This window comes from Camelina sativa, chromosome 2 (assembly GCF_030686135.1).
Source record: "Camelina sativa cultivar CO46 ecotype springtype chromosome 2, ASM3068613v1".
Taxonomy (NCBI): domain Eukaryota; kingdom Viridiplantae; phylum Streptophyta; class Magnoliopsida; order Brassicales; family Brassicaceae; genus Camelina; species Camelina sativa.
Genome location: NC_141881.1, coordinates 18053198 through 18069330, shown reverse-complemented (window position 1 = coordinate 18069330; position 16133 = coordinate 18053198). Strand labels below are relative to the sequence as shown.

General features: G+C 36.0%; 1 protein-coding gene across 1 annotated transcript; it reads right to left on the bottom strand.

The window, feature by feature from the left end:
- Positions 1-8811: 8811 nt before the first annotated feature.
- On the bottom strand, positions 8812-9828 carry LOC104724654 (uncharacterized). Its single transcript, XM_010443196.3, has 2 exons — positions 9625-9828; positions 8812-9331 (listed from the first exon to the last, which is right to left on the bottom strand). Exons 1-2 carry the CDS (start codon positions 9757-9759, stop codon positions 8993-8995), a joined length of 474 nt encoding a protein of 157 aa, XP_010441498.3. The 5' UTR covers positions 9760-9828; the 3' UTR covers positions 8812-8992.
- Positions 9829-16133: the final 6305 nt, after the last annotated feature.

Genomic DNA, 16133 nt, shown 5'->3' with positions numbered 1-16133 from the left:
AACTTAATCTCATTTGTAATAATTATTTTTTTATCAAAATGGATGAATTGTTATATACTTATATGTAATGTATAAATAGTATATGAATCGTCAAAAAGGCCGAACATGAAATAAACCCACTAAATGTAGAAATCTTTTTGATGATATAGCTACTTAGTTGAATAAGTTAATTGTATAGTTAAGATGATTAAAATTATAAAGATTTAAATTTAATTAAAATCTAATAATAATATTGATATTATTTAACACTGAGAAAAGGAAACATGCCAAATAAGAAATAAGCCATAATCAAAGTTTTGTTTTAAATGTTTTTACCAATTTTTTTTTTGTCTTTAACGTAAAGAAATGTAATATTCGCAAACCATTTTGTCAGTTTTGGGGGTGGGTGTCGACCGATACCAAGGTTGACACCAATAATTTCTGGTTCGACCGGTTTGTCTTATATCTTCGATTTGGTTCTGTTTTGTATAAGTGGAATCTCTAAACCAAGGTATATAAGGAAGAAGTCGACGTTTTATGGGAGAAAAACCTATTTGTCGCCTTCTTTAGCCTTTTATCAATTCTCAAAAGTTCCAGGAGAAGTTATTGAAAGTTTTGGGAGATTATTGGAGTTTTCTTGGAGGGTGTCGGTCCGTCGACACCAGGTGAACAGTGTCGATCGACACCCTCTGGTGTCGGTCGACATTATCCTTCAGCAGGCGGCTGAATGCATTTCCTTTTTCTGGTATGATTTATGATTTTTGTTTTTACCAATTTTTTTTTTTGTCTTTAACGTAAAGAAATGTAATATTCGCAAACCATTTTGTCAGTTTTGGGGGTGGGTGTCGACCGACACCAAGGTTGACACCAATAATTTCTGGTTCGACCGGTTTGTCTTATATCTTCGATTTGGTTCTGTTTTGTATAAGTGGAATCTCTAAACCAAGGTATATAAGGAAGAAGTCGACGTTTTATGGAGAAAAACCTATTTGTCGCCTTCTTTAGCCTTTTATCGATTCTCAAAAGTTCCAGAGAAGTTATTGAAAGTTTTGGGAGATTATTGGAGTTTTCTTGGAGGGTGTCGGTCCGTCGACACTAGGTGAACAGTGTCGATCGACACCCTCTGGTGTCGGTCGACATTATCCTTCAGCAGGCGGCTGAATGCATTTCCTTTTTCTGGTATGATTTATGATTTTTGTTTGATGCATGTGGAGATCTTATTGCTTGTGTGTATAACTCAGTAGATGGAAGAATTGCATCACTGAGTATTTGTGATAATACTCATACATCTCAATTGTTGTTTGTGACGCAGGTAAAGGCAAAATGTGATCGTGGAATCAAGGCGATGAAGAGAAGGATGTTCTAGCGACTCGGTTATTTGTTCTATGTTTATATTAGGTTGCTAGAAAAGAGTAATGTTGTCTCAAACAGAACACTACAAGAAAATAAGTTTATTGAGACGTATTTTTGAGACAAAAAATTTCCGTCACAAATTTGTAACACTTTAAATACGATATTATGACTAAATTTATTTGTAACAAATTCATAGTATTTTCGTCACTATATTATGACGAAAAAACTCAGTAACAAAAGTTTGTCACAATTAGTGACGAATATGCTACGATAATATTAATGTCACTTTTATGAGTACATTGTGACCAGTATGTTGTTGCAAATTAGTTATGAACTTATAAAAGATATGCAAGTCACAGTTTGTGACATAAAAATGAGTAAACTTTAGTCATAAAATAGTATAAATTGTTATGTCATTTATACAAAGCCCATTAAGCCAAGTCTCTAACCCTAATTTAACAAGACTTATTTAAGAGATGATTAGGGTTTTATTATTTATTAATTTCGTGCCTCCATAACCTAGAGAGAGAGAGAGTGAACCATTTGAGAGAAAGAGAATAAAGAGCCACAATTGAGATTAAGGACAGATCTTACATGCTCTAGGAGATGGTGGAAAATAAGGGGTAAACGGACTCTTTTATGGACGAATTTTGGTGAGCAATTTTCCAACCCATAGATGTAAGTTTTCCCCAAAGGATTTTGTAACCCCTTTTGTAAATTAAAAGTTATACATGTTTTCTCAAACCTATTCTGCGCAGATTCGCGAATTAACATCAGTCATCTTGTGAAATCGTTTCCCACTGCTACAAATTGAACCAGAAGCTGATCTACCAACCGTTGGAAAGATCTGAGTCTTACCTTTGCAGAAAGCCTGAAATCGTTTCCATAGGAGTTATAACATGGAAGTTATCATCGAATATGTTCATCTGGACGAATTTGTGATTTTTTTTTTTGTAAGAATAAAGATAGCTTATAATGTATATCTAATGTTTATGATTATAAAAAATTTGTATGATAATAAATTTTAAAAATAATATTGTTTTGAGATTGATTTTTTTGTTATAATTTTTATCATATGCAATGAATTTTTATTATTAACACCATTTGAAAATAACTTCTAATGATAAAATTGGACATTATGATAGTCACAAAATATCATGATTTTTGAGTATTCGTTAAAATTTTGTGACAAATTTCTAATTATCATTTGTGACCATTTGAGACTATAGTTTTGTAACAATAAGATACATAATTAAAACGTTATTTTAAACACGAATTGTGACGATTTAAAGCCGTTTTGTTAGTCTGTAATTAAGACAGTTTTGTTACTTTTTGGTGTCGTAGTTATTGATGACAAAATGGTTACTAATATATTTGTTGCAACTCTTGTGACGTTTTTGTTACAAATAAAAATTTGTGACCATTATATTGCAACCATTCAAAAATCGTCACAAATTCGTAACAATGTTTATATTGTGACTAAATAATTTATATTGTGACTAAATATTTCGTCTTAATACAATTATTTTCTTGTAGTGGAAGTTTGGTTGGTGGTTCTATGACTTTTTGTAATGTCTGTGAACCGGAATCCTGGTTTTAGGTGGGCATCAATCGATGCAAGGTACGCTTCTGCGGGACAACTTAAATGAAACGTTCGGGTTGGTTGAATTTTTGGGTTTGGAAAATCTAGAGTTCGTATATATAAGAGAATCTCGACGTTTTAGAGTGAGTTTAGCCTTTTGTTGTTTCTAAAACGTGAGAAGAAGAGTTTTCTCTCTAAAAAGTTCATGTGAGCGTTCTTGGGGAGTTCTAAGCCGTTTCTGTAGAGATCTGACCCTGTGAGTGGAGATCTGAGGCAGAGGACGTGAGAGTAGCTTGGTAGGGGGATATTTTTGTGGGTTTTAGAATCAGTTTCTTCTTTCTCAAAGGTGAGTGTGTGATCATGGTTGACCTAAGCGATTTGATGTGTGTTATTTGTGATTGTTGGTTGCTAATTGCTTGTGTACTTGTTTGTGAGTGTTTTAACTTTTACGTGGTGTTTGTGGCCTTTGGAAGGCGTTTCTAACATCTCTTTATTGCTCCATTTGTTTCATAAAGAGTGTCATTTTTACACAATTTTCTGTTACAAAAAGAGTGTCATTTTATATTTTCAATGCAGGTTTTAATATTAAATTTCATTTTTATCCCTACTATTTTAGCTTATTTATTAGAAAGAGAAATTGTTTTAGTGTATTTATAAAGGATAAAATAGAAATTTATATAATTTTCTTAATCTGTGTGCATTATGTCAAAATGACACTCTTTATGAAACAGATGGAGTATCATTTTTCAACAAAGAGAAGGATAACTAAATTAGGCAAATCTGACGAACGCGTTTCTAACATCTCTTTATTGTTAGTTATGAACAAGGAGAAAGATAATTAAATTAGGCAAATTTGACGAACAAAAGAGTAGCTTGAGCAAACATATAATATTTTTTTATACCAAAAAAAACATGTAATATTCTTTTTTTATACCAAATTCCAATAATACATAGAGGGGGTATTAAACATGTATTTTAGAAGATTTTAGATTTTTTTTAAAAATAACTTGTTATTCATCTTGGAGAAATTTATCCAAGATAACCTCCTTTTTATAAGAAATAACTATGATAACCCAATTAATTTTTTATTTCCTAGATAACTCACATTTTGTGTCCAGATTTTTTAATTCCAAATCTACCCTTGATAAAAAATTTGGTTTTTAAAAAATAAAAAGTTGGTATTAATTTCTCTTTAAATCATTTTAAAATTACAATCAAATTAATTTTTAAAAAAATCCAAAACTATCAACAAATTATTATTATGTTATTGATTTTTGAGAATTTGTTAAAAATGCCCCTTTTGATATACCCCTTTTCAAAAATACCCTCTTTTCTGGCCATTTTTATTTATGACCTCTTTTAATTTTTAATGACCATTTTACCCTTAGATGAAAATTATTTTATTCAATAAAAAGAAAAACAAAATTTTCCCGCCAAAAATTTTCCGACATATTTTCCCGCCAAAAATTTTTCGAAAAATTTTTCCCACCAAAAATTTTTTGATAAAAAATTTCGAAAAAAAAAATTTCTGGCCAAAAAAAATTTACAAGGTTTTTAAAAGGTTTTATAAGGTTTCGACCTTATAAAAGCCTTATAAACACCTTGTAAAGGCTTTTACAATATTTTTTTAAAGAGTTTTAAAAGGTTTTTTAAACAACTTGTAAACGTTTTTACAAGATTTTTAAAAGGTTTTTAAAATGTTTTAAAAGGTTTTTAAAAGGTTTTTAAAAGGTTTTCAAATGGTTTTTAAAAGGATTTTTAAAAGGTTTTTAAACACCTTCTAAACGCTTTTACAATGTTTTTAAAAACCTTGTAAAAGTTTTTATAAGATTTTTAAAAGGGTTTTAAAAGGTTTTTAAACACCTTGTAAATCCTTTTAAAAAGTTTTTAAAAGGATTTACAAGGTGTTTAAAAACCTTTTAAAGCATTTACAAGCTTTTTAAAAGCATTTACAAGGTTTTTAAAAGCGTTTACAATGTATTTAAAAGGTATAAATTTCAATATTTTTGGCGGGAAAATTTTTCGATTTTGGCGGGAAAATATTTTCGATTTTGATGACTATACATTCTTGGTGTCACTCAAAAAAGGGTAATTTGGTCATTTTGTATGTAAAGAGGGGTAGTTTTAAAAATGGTCAACATGAAGGGGTATTTTTAAAAAGAGATATGGAAAAAAGGGCATTTTTGAGAATGCCCCTTGATTTTTAATGTATATATACAAACTCGTGGTGCTCTTCTCTCCCGTGACTTTACAAGATGAAAGCTTATTTTTATTTCTCCATCTCAGATCCTTATTCTTTGTTTAATTATTTTTTTTTTTAATTTTATCTTCTTCTGATTCTTAAAGCCAAAAAAATTATTACTTGTTCGCATTTATTTTTCGACTTAGTTCCAACATAATCTAACGGATCAAAAGACTAATCGACGTAAGAATTTTTCGGTGAAAGATTGTTCGATAGAGTTATGAGACATAGGTTATGGTAGCAAATCTCCCTTCAACTTGTGATTTCAAAATTACTTACCAAATCCATTGAATATGATATTTCTATAAAATCATTCAAAATAACTTTTTTTTTGAATCTAATGTTAAATTATATTCAAAAGAAAAATAAACGTTTTACAAAGCTGATATAATCAGTTTATTAGGACATTTGTTGTGGTGAAGCAAAAAAAACTAATAAGATCTTGACCAAACTTGGAGAGTAGGCCCTCCTCCCTCCTTTAGTGTGCTTGATCTGTTGCGGACATTTTTGTCTATTAACTTCACCAATCTCTCCATTGCCGAAGGAGGTTCCTCATGGGAAATAAGATACTCAGCTACACGAAGTATTGTTCAATACATAGCCACACATCCCAACTTTAAAAATGTATTGCCAACTACACAAAGTATATGTATTGCATGATCAAATATACCAACTATATGATGACATGTGCTCAACATCACAACCATCTTATCCGGTACACCGTTCATCAGAATAGGGTGTTGACCAGTATTGACCGGTATTGACCGATGTTGACCAATAAAATATGTAATTTTTTTTTTTAATATTAGAAACCAAAAAAAAAATTGTGTACATCTTTAATGTATTCATTCTTATAATTAGTAATTTTAATTTTGAAGCTAAACTAATAGTTAAATAAAAATTATTAATAATTATTTTGAATTAATATATATATATATATATATATATATTAATTATATATGTATATATTAATATTTCTACAGTCAAAGATATTGTTTTGCAAACTCAATTTTTTGGATCTTCTATATATTAAAAATAGATATTGTGTGTTTTTGTTGTTTACAATCAAATATATTTTTTTTATTAAACAACAAAAAACATTGTATTTAAATAAATCAAATAATAAGTTGATGCTTTTAATTGCAATAGAAAAAAACTAACTATTATAAGACTGGATGAATTAGCAGATATATAATATATTTTTATATTGCAAAAATTAATAAAAGTGAAATGAAAAATCATTAATAATTTTTTCAGATATTAAAATTTTTATTTTACCATGAGTATATAACATTTTTCAATAATTCTAATGATTTTGATATGTATTGGGTTTGGTTCTAAGTATTTTTGTTGTAGAAATATTTTTTGTGGTTGAGAATATTAAATAATATTAATTTTATATTTAGATAAATTAAGTAAGAAGTTGATGTTTTAAATTAATAAAGTTAAAATAAACAGTTTTCTTATTTGATTTATTATAACAAGATTATCTGGTTTGAATTTAAGTTTTAATATATTATGAATGATTTTTATTTCAATTTTAGTTAAGTTTTGAAATTGAAACAGATAACTATCATATATACAATATATCTTTATTTTGGATCCATATATGTTTTACATTACAAAACACTATAAATGATTCCTAAATAATTCAACTAACTTTTTTTTGGTTTCTAATATTAAAAACAAAAAAAATTGCATATTTTTATTGGTCAACATCGGTCAACGTCAGTCAATACTGGTCAACCCCGGATTCTGATGAACGGTGTACCGAAATAAGATGGTTGTGATGTTGAGCACATGTCATCATATAGTTGGTATATGTGACCATGCAATACATATACTTCGTGTAGTTGGCAATACATTTTTAAAATTGGGATGTGTGGCCATGTATTGAACAATACTTCGTGTAGCTGAGTATCTTTTTTCCCAAAGTATTCCCGGTGAGTAGAGCCATGATCTCTTCCCAATGATTGGTAAACTTGTCCGATAGGAGCCCGTTCGCCAGCGCCTTCCAAACCTGCTGTGAAAAGGGGCATAGAAAAAAACAAATGTTCTCGAGTTTCCACCGGACTGTTGCAGAAGACACAATCTGTGTTCACTCGAGCATTCCAGTTTATCATTCTCTCCCCTGTTGCGAGACGGTTTTTGATCATCAGCCAGGTGACCAAAGCATACTTGGGAGTTGCGTTTGGGAACCATATCGATCTATGGCCCTCCATGATTGGGTTTGCAGAACGAGTGTTCACCCAAGTATCCTTTGTTTTAAACTCCTTATGGTAGCTATAGTTTTTTCCCTGCCACAAGGCTACATCCTGTTCATCAACTCTGCGATTCAGCTTTTGTTGTTGAAGTTCCCCTTCAATCGAGGAGAGGAGAACTTGTGAAAATCATTCAAAATAACTTACAATCTCTTGTTATTCAATCAATAACTTGTGAAAATCATATCAAATCAACTGTTATTCAAAATAAAACTTGTTTTTAAGAAAAAATCAAAACATTAATTTTAGGAGACTTTGAATACTTTTGTACTTGAAAATTTTAAATGAGAAAATCTCACCTCTAGAGGTGTTATTTCATTGGATTTGTTATTTGTTAACAAAAGAATAATAATTATAAAAAGTCATAGGAAAACAATGGTTCGGTCCTCATCGTCGTATCTCTCTTGTTCTTCAATCTAAAAAATAACTGGGTTTCAGTCGGATTGAATCAGATTTCAATTCTCAATGAATTGTGTATCTTCCATATTTTAATCCAAAATCCTCTATTATTTTGTTTGTTACATAACATGAGCAAAAAAAGATTGATTCATTTAGATTTCAATTCAGCAACATCGTCACATCGTTTATCTACAAATCTTGTTATGCTACTACTCTTCACGCTAATCTTTGATTGGTCTGATGTAAAAACGGCTTTCTATTAATATTGTAGTTTTAGGATTTTATGAACTGCTATAGTGATATGGAAATTGACCAAGAGTTTCGTATTACTATTGTAGTTTAAGAGGTAAATAAGTTTCATCTGGCTTTCATGCCCACAAATTAAAAGTCGTGTGAACTCTTAGTAAAGCTTCAAAATTTTCCTGTCTTTTCTACACTTTTTGTTTCTACAACAGGTAGACCATATCAACTCCCTTCACCTATATCATCATCTCTATTACTGCGAAGTTCGTCTCATTTGTTTGTGGCGGTTTTGCTGCTGTTTTTAACATCATTGCATTTCTCGAAGAATCTTCTAGAGGGCTATGTAAGAAATCCTAACAACGTAAAAGCATTTGATAGATATATTTTCTGTTTCTGGGTATCATGATATGTGCAACGCTTTTTTCAAACAAATTAACCTTTTTAATGTTAATTTGAAGTGGCTTGAATTAGTAGAACTAGATGATGCACTTACAAAAAGTTTCTCATCCTCGCGATGAAAACGACGTGAGATTCTCCAAGGAGACAGGTGGTGGGAGCATGAGTAGTGAATAACTGAGTATGTTCGCTGAGCCATTTTATCCTAACAAAGCTCGTCCCAATTTTATTTTGAAATCCATTTTTTTTTGTTTTAAGAATCTCCTACAATCACTGTTATTATTCTTTTAAAATCTCACAAAGTCACAAACTGTTTTTCGTTTTTACTAACAAAAAAATATAAGAATTCCACCAAATATCATAAAAATTCACTTAATTCTTCCAAAATTCAAAATTAATTGAATTCCATAAAATCTTCTATAATCCATGTTTAATACATTATATTAAAATAGTTTTGATTTTCAACACATAGATACGTTCCGTCAAAAGAAAAAAAATGTACTCATCAGCCGATGGTATGTGTTCTCATCGTCGTCTTTACCCTCCAACAGCTTCGGTGGCTCCAACGGCGAGGGCAAGAAATTTCTCCATCATCATTGTCATCGAAATGATAGTCTTTGAAGCCTTGTCTGTGTTTTTCCCGACCAAATTCTTCACCGTCGATATGCTGTCGTAACAAAGCATGACATCATAGTTAGCAGTCTCTGGATCTTCCTTGAGTTCCGAGGAAGCGCTCTTGCAAGACCTGCTGATGAGCACAAAGGCATCTTGACACTCCTTCAGCTTCGGATTCACTTTTGCCGCTGTTCCCGCAAAAGCCGCAGACTTATCGGCATAAGACGCTCCTAAGCTAAGCGTAGCCACAGCCGCTTGGAACTACACATCAAAATAATAAATAAATAGGTGTCTATGATTGAGTTATGAGCCATAAACATAGTACTTGCAATAACAATACTATGAAAAAACCTTTAGGATTTTCAATACACTTATATGAAAAAACCATGTATATATTCAAACTAAAACCATAATTTCCAAACTTTATTTGATAAATAAGAAAAAATGTATAGCTCAAGTTTTTTTAGGAAAATGTAAGGGACCGAAAACTAAAACCTTTGGTAAGTAACAAAGTTATATATTGGTAATATTGAAAAAAATATATATATTAGTACCATGCTGGTGGCAGAGGCCGCCGGAGGGTATGCACTCAAGGTTTTGACGCAGAAGGCTTTGTCCCCTTTGGCTTTATTGCATATGGTGTCAATGTAACTTGTGGCCGAAACAGAGAGTAAGAGACATGATAACATAACAGCCAGAGACACAAAGCCAAAAAAGAATGAGGAAGGCCTCTTTAAAATTCAGATTTTGGTAATTGTATCATTCATCAATTGTGGTTATGGTTATATACTACTTAGTCTACTTTGGAGGCATATAAGATTAGTAATGTCTTACCAATCTGTATCAAAATTGGTCAATAAATTGATTTAGTTTCCAAATTTATAGATTTCATTCCCTGTATAAAAACTAAAATAATTAAAAACAGTCTCTGGTAAATCTTATTATTAAATGTACTATTCATTATTGATTTGTAAATTAATACTCTACATAGATATGAGATATACTTCCCCCTTTATTTGGGCAATTGACAAAAATAGCACACATTTAAGTTTTTGTTCCAAAACTAGCATACTTTATCAAATGTTCCAAAACTATCACAAATTTATATATTATTAATTTTTGGAAAAATCTAAATTATTTATAAAACTAAAGGTTATGTCGTCTCTTCTCTGCTTCCACCGACATGATTCATCTTCTCAACCCAAACAAGCTCCGCCTGCGATTCCCATCACCGGAGATAAAGAACGACACAAAAGCTACAAAATCTTCGAGTTCTTCTCCAGCAGTATCGGATCGAAACGGCTCGTGGTATCCTCTCTTTGTTGATTCGATCAGATTTACACTGAAAGAGCTTTTCTCTGTCTTCTGGTTATTGTATCCGTCGTTGAAACACGATTTCTCCTATTACTAACATAATCGAAGATTGTTTCTGAAGCTGCGGAAGTGTTCTTCGCCATGAGGAATTTTGGGGTTACTGAAACTGGTACTAACAAATCCATACATATTTTAAAATTTGACTCTCATAATGCATTGAAGTGATTATTAAGTCGTTAGAAGGATTCAACATATATAGCTCATGATTTTGTTTCTCTTAGGATTTTAGAAGCAGATTGAATGAGGTCGATGTTGATATCAGAAGAGAGGTTCTTGAGATTAGCAATAAACCTCTTAAAGAAGGGTTTGTTGATGATGTTTAATTTTAGCTTTGCATTCATCATATTTGATAGTCTTTGTTGAGGTATCTAAATTGTTCTAAATAGAATTTGGAATCTGGAGAGAATGAAAGGCTGAAGATGCTTTGTATTGAATCGCTTAACAATTTTGTTGATCAGGTTGTTTCATTTTGGCTTAGATCCGTACTTTTGAAGTGTTTCTTTTGTGAGTTAAACAAAAACATCTTATATGTTTCTATGGTTGGAGATATATACAGCTTATTGACCATGTTACTTAAGACTTGGAGGTTGTCCGTACGGACGTCCGTACGATCGTCCTAATGGCCACCCTTAAGGTTGAGGCCTATTGAGAGAAATGAGAAGGCTTGGGGTTGGAAACAATACCAAGCCCATTAGAAGGATCTCGAAGAAGAATGTAACCGTTGGAGGATAAGAGTCACGAGATAGCTTCCCTTAGGGAGACAAGGTCACGTCGCTTTCTATCTTGGGATCGCTCCCTTCTCTCTCTTTATGTCTCTATCTACAAGTTGTCGAGTTGGTGGGATTGTTAACCTAGTTTTCATTCTATTTAAGGCCTTTGGCCGACATTGTAAAAGCTATTCTAATACAAGCTCTCATTTTATCTCACATTCTCTCTAATTTGCTTCCGCATACTCAATTTAAACCAACATGGTATCAGAGCAAGTTTATTGATCCATGGTTCTATAAACTTTCTCCTCTTCTTTTTCTTGTCCTTATTTGATTCTACTTTGCATTCTCTACTCGTATACTACTCCTTTACTCTATTCTTCATTCTACTCACTCATTCACGCTCCATTCTATCCGCTACTCTATCGTTTTTCTCGCTACTCTACCTAACAATGGACAACAACAAGCCTATTGTTACCCCGGTGGTGCTCAAAGGAGCAAACTACCTGTTGTGGAAAAGAACCACAAAGACTGCTCTCAGTGGCCGAGGACTTTGGATCCATGTAGAAACGGACCAACTCCCCAAGAAAGCCACTAAGGAGGACGGTAAAGAAGGAACGGAAGAAGACAAGGAGGCTGATCTCGAGAAGGAAGTCAAGTGGTTCCAAGAAGATCAGACCGTGCTTGCCATTCTCCAAAACTCGCTAGACGCACCGATTCTTGAAGCCTACTCGTACTGCGAGACGGCCAAAGAGCTATGGGAGACGCTAGCGAATGTGTATGGGAACGTGACCAACTTGACTCGGGTATTTGAGGTCAAGAAGGCTATCAACGGTCTCCATCAAGAAGACTTGGAGTTTACCAAGCATTTTGGGAAGTTCCGGTCATTGTGGGCCGAGTTGGAGATGCTCCGGCCAAGTACTATCGATCCGACCATCCTCAATGAACGAAAGGAGCAAGACAAGGTGTTTGGTCTCCTGCCCACTCTCAATCCGGCGTTCAATGACCTGATTAAGCACATCCTCCGTGGAGACAAGCTACCTACTCTTGAAGACGTGTGTTCTCAAGTGCAAAAGGAGCAAGATTCACTTGGTCTCTTTTGTGGAAAGGACGACTTTGCTACCGCGAACAAAGGAGTCTGCAAGCAAGATGACCGGAAAACAATGGTGTGCGACCACTGCAAGAAGAAGGGACACATGAAGGACAAGTGCTGGATCCTTCACCCTCATCTCAAACCGGCTAAGTTCAAGGCGCATATCTCGCAAGAAGGACCAAGCGGCCAAGGTTCCGGTGCAGCAAACCAAGGCAACGCGGCGGCTACGGCCATGGCGGCTTCTCTTGGAGATCTTGTGAGGAAATCAGACCTGGAGGCCCTCATCAAGTCCATTGCAGCCCTAAAGGAATCTGGTATCACTTTCTTTGCTTCACAACCTAGTAAAACGCTTGTTGTAGACTCGGGTGCTTCTCATCACCTGATAAGTAACCCGAGCCTTATACACAACATAAAGCCGACTGTGGGAAATGTGATTATTGCAAATGGGGATAGGATACCAGTTAAAGGTGTAGGAGATTTAAAGTTGTTTGATAAGAACTCAAAGGCCTTCTTTATGCCTACTTTTACTTCTAACCTATTATCGGTTAAGAGAGCTACAACCGATTTGAATTGTTATACCATCTTTGGTCCTAACAGTGTGCATTTTCAGGATATTGAGACTAGCAAGGTTCTTGGAGGTGGAGATGCTAAGGGAGATCTCTATGTCCTAGAGAAAAACTCATCAAGTTCACCTAATATGTTTTCTTTTAAATCGGATCTTAGTAGTATTTCAAGTGAGGTGTGGCATGCTAGACTAGGCCACCCTCACTCTAGAGCTTTTCAATTAATGTTGCCTAATTTTTCTTTTGATAGTTCAAGTTGTGAACCTTGTATTCTTGGCAAACATTGCAAATCGGTTTTCCCTAAATCTACTACCATTTATGAACATTGTTTTGACTTAGTACATTCTGATGTTTGGACCTCACCATGCCTATCTAGAGACAATAACAAGTATTTTGTGACTTTTATTGATGAAAAATCAAAATATACTTGGCTCACATTGTTACCATCTAAAGATAGGGTTTATGATGCATTTGTTAATTTTCAGAATTATGTTACTAATCATTTCAATGCAAAAATAAAGGTACTAAGATCAGATAATGGGGGAGAGTACACCAGTCATAGACTCAAAGATCATTTGTCCAAACACGGCATTCTACAACAAACGAGTTGTCCATATACGCCCCAACAGAATGGCGTGGCCGAGAGGAAGAACCGGCACCTTATGGAAGTGGCGAGGTCGATGATGTTCCAAACCAATGTCACCAAACGATTCTGGGGAGATGCTGTCATGACGGCTTGCTACTTGATTAATAGGACTCCTACCAAAGTTCTACAAGACAAATCTCCATATGAGGTACTCAATCAATTTAAACCATCTTTGGATCACTTACGCGTTTTCGGGTGTGTATGCTTTGTTTTGGTTCCAGGGGAACAAAGGACTAAGCTCGACGCCAAAAGCACCAAATGTATGTTCATTGGCTACTCGACAAGTCAGAAGGGCTATAAGTGCTATGATCCAGCTGCTGGCCGCCTACATATCTCTCGAGAAGTGCGGTTCCTTGAACACCAAGGATACTATGCGACAAAGGATTGGGACAGTCTCAAGGATCTCTCTCGGTCCAACTCTGATCGTTCGGCCAACCTACGGTTCCTCCTCGATCACCTCGGGATCACCACTCCATCGAGCCCGTCGAGCCATGCTCAGCCTACTCCGACCTCACATGAACCGGATGTACCCGCTATCTCACCCGTAGAAGAAGAAGTTCAAGAAAATGCCTCCGTGCCGCTTGTTCCTCCTCCGGCTGAACCATGTGCCGAGCCTACTCATGAGGACAATGATCATCTCGTGACCTCAACCGATGCTCTCCCACAGGACTCTATGGTTGCTCTTCCCCGGCGAAGTCAACGTCTAAAGTTTCATCCTTCGACATGGAAAGATAAGCGGGTCTACTACAACAATCAGGCCGTGGCCCATCCTATCCAAGCGGTGTGTTCACTTGACCTGGTTCCTCAGGAACACGCTGCCTTCCTCACCAAGATTGATGCTCAATTCGTTCCTCAAACCTATGATGAAGCCAAAGAGCACAAAGAGTGGTTAGCGGCGGTTGATGATGAGACCGATGCTATGATCCGGAACCACACTTGGGACGAAGCGGATCTTCCCAAGGGAAAGAAGGTGGTCAGCTCAAAATGGGTCTTCACAATTAAGTACCTGAGCAATGGCGATGTGGAGCGCTATAAGGCTCGCCTTGTGGCTCGCGGTTTTACACAAACATATGGTGCCGACTATACGGACACGTTTGCCCCGGTCGCCAAGCTGCACACCGTTCGTGTCGTTCTCTCCTTGGCTACAAACCTCTCGTGGGACCTTTGGCAGATGGACGTCAAGAATGCCTTCCTTCAGGGGGAGCTTGAAGAGGAAGTGTATATGCACCCACCTCCGGGCTTAGAACATCTTGTGGCTCCGGGCAAAGTTCTCCGCCTTCGCAAGGCCATCTACGGCCTCAAACAATCCCCTCGGGCGTGGTACCACAAACTCAGCTCGACACTTCGCACCAATGGTTTTCGACGCTCGGAAGCCGACCACACATTGTTCACTCTACGGACTGCCGGCGGTCGCGTCGTGGTGCTCGTCTATGTCGATGATATAATCATCACTGGCGATGACAAGGAAGGTATTTCCACTACCAAGACTCTCCTTCACTCAGCCTTTGACATCAAGGACCTCGGCGAACTGAAATATTTCCTTGGGATTGAAATCTCTCGATCGCCGGAAGGACTCTTTCTCTCCCAACGGAAGTACACGCTGGACTTGCTCAAGGAAACTGGTAAGCTGGGGGCTAAACCGGTCTCTACGCCACTAGAAGAAGGCTACCAGGTCAAGCGAAAGGGGGAGATGAAGACGTTACCGAACAAGTTGGCTGAGCCATATGAGGACGTGGGCAGATATAGGCGGCTGGTTGGGAAGCTGATTTACCTCACCATCACACGGCCGGATCTGTGCTATGCTGTGAACCAAGTAAGCCAGCACATGAAAGCACCAACAAACTTTGATTGGAACACTGTTGAGAGGATCCTATGCTATCTAAAGGGAAGCCCTGGCCGCGGCATTTGGATGGGAAAGAACAACAATACCGAGCTCGTTGGCTATTGCGACGCGGATTATGCGGGCGACACAACCGATAGAAGGTCTACAACAGGATACTGTACGTTTGTTGGTGGGAACCTAGTCACTTGGAAGTCGAAGAAACAGAAGGTGGTGTCTCAATCAAGTGCCGAGTCAGAATATAGGGCCATGAAGAAGCTCACAAACGAGCTAACTTGCCTCAAAGGTCTTCTCAAGGACCTTGGAGTGGAGATAGATGAACCCATCACTATGCACTGTGACAACAAGGCGGCAATACATATAGCAACCAACTCTGTTTTCCATGAGAGGACCAAGCATATCGAAGTAGACTGCCACACAGTGCGAGAGAAGATTGAAGAAGGGGTTGTCTTACCGTGTCACACGCCGAGCAAGGACCAACTGGCCGATATTTTCACAAAAGCCACTAGTCCACAGATTTGCGAGTATATCTCTAGCAAACTTGGACTAGTCGATCCTACACATCCATGAGAAGACTCCTCTAACCCGTGGAGAGCACACTCTTTTCCTTGATATGGTTTTGTCCTATGTGGTTTTCCATATTAAGGTTTTTAACGAGGTGGTCTTGTGCGGGTTCCAAGCTTAGCCGTTTCACTTGGCTAAGCTTGAGGGGGAGTATTGACCATGTTACTTAAGACTTGGAGGTTGTCCGTACGGACGTCCGTACGATCGTCCTAATGGCCACCCTTAAGGTTGAGGCCTATTGAGAGAAATGAGAAGGCTTGGGGTTGGAAACAATAC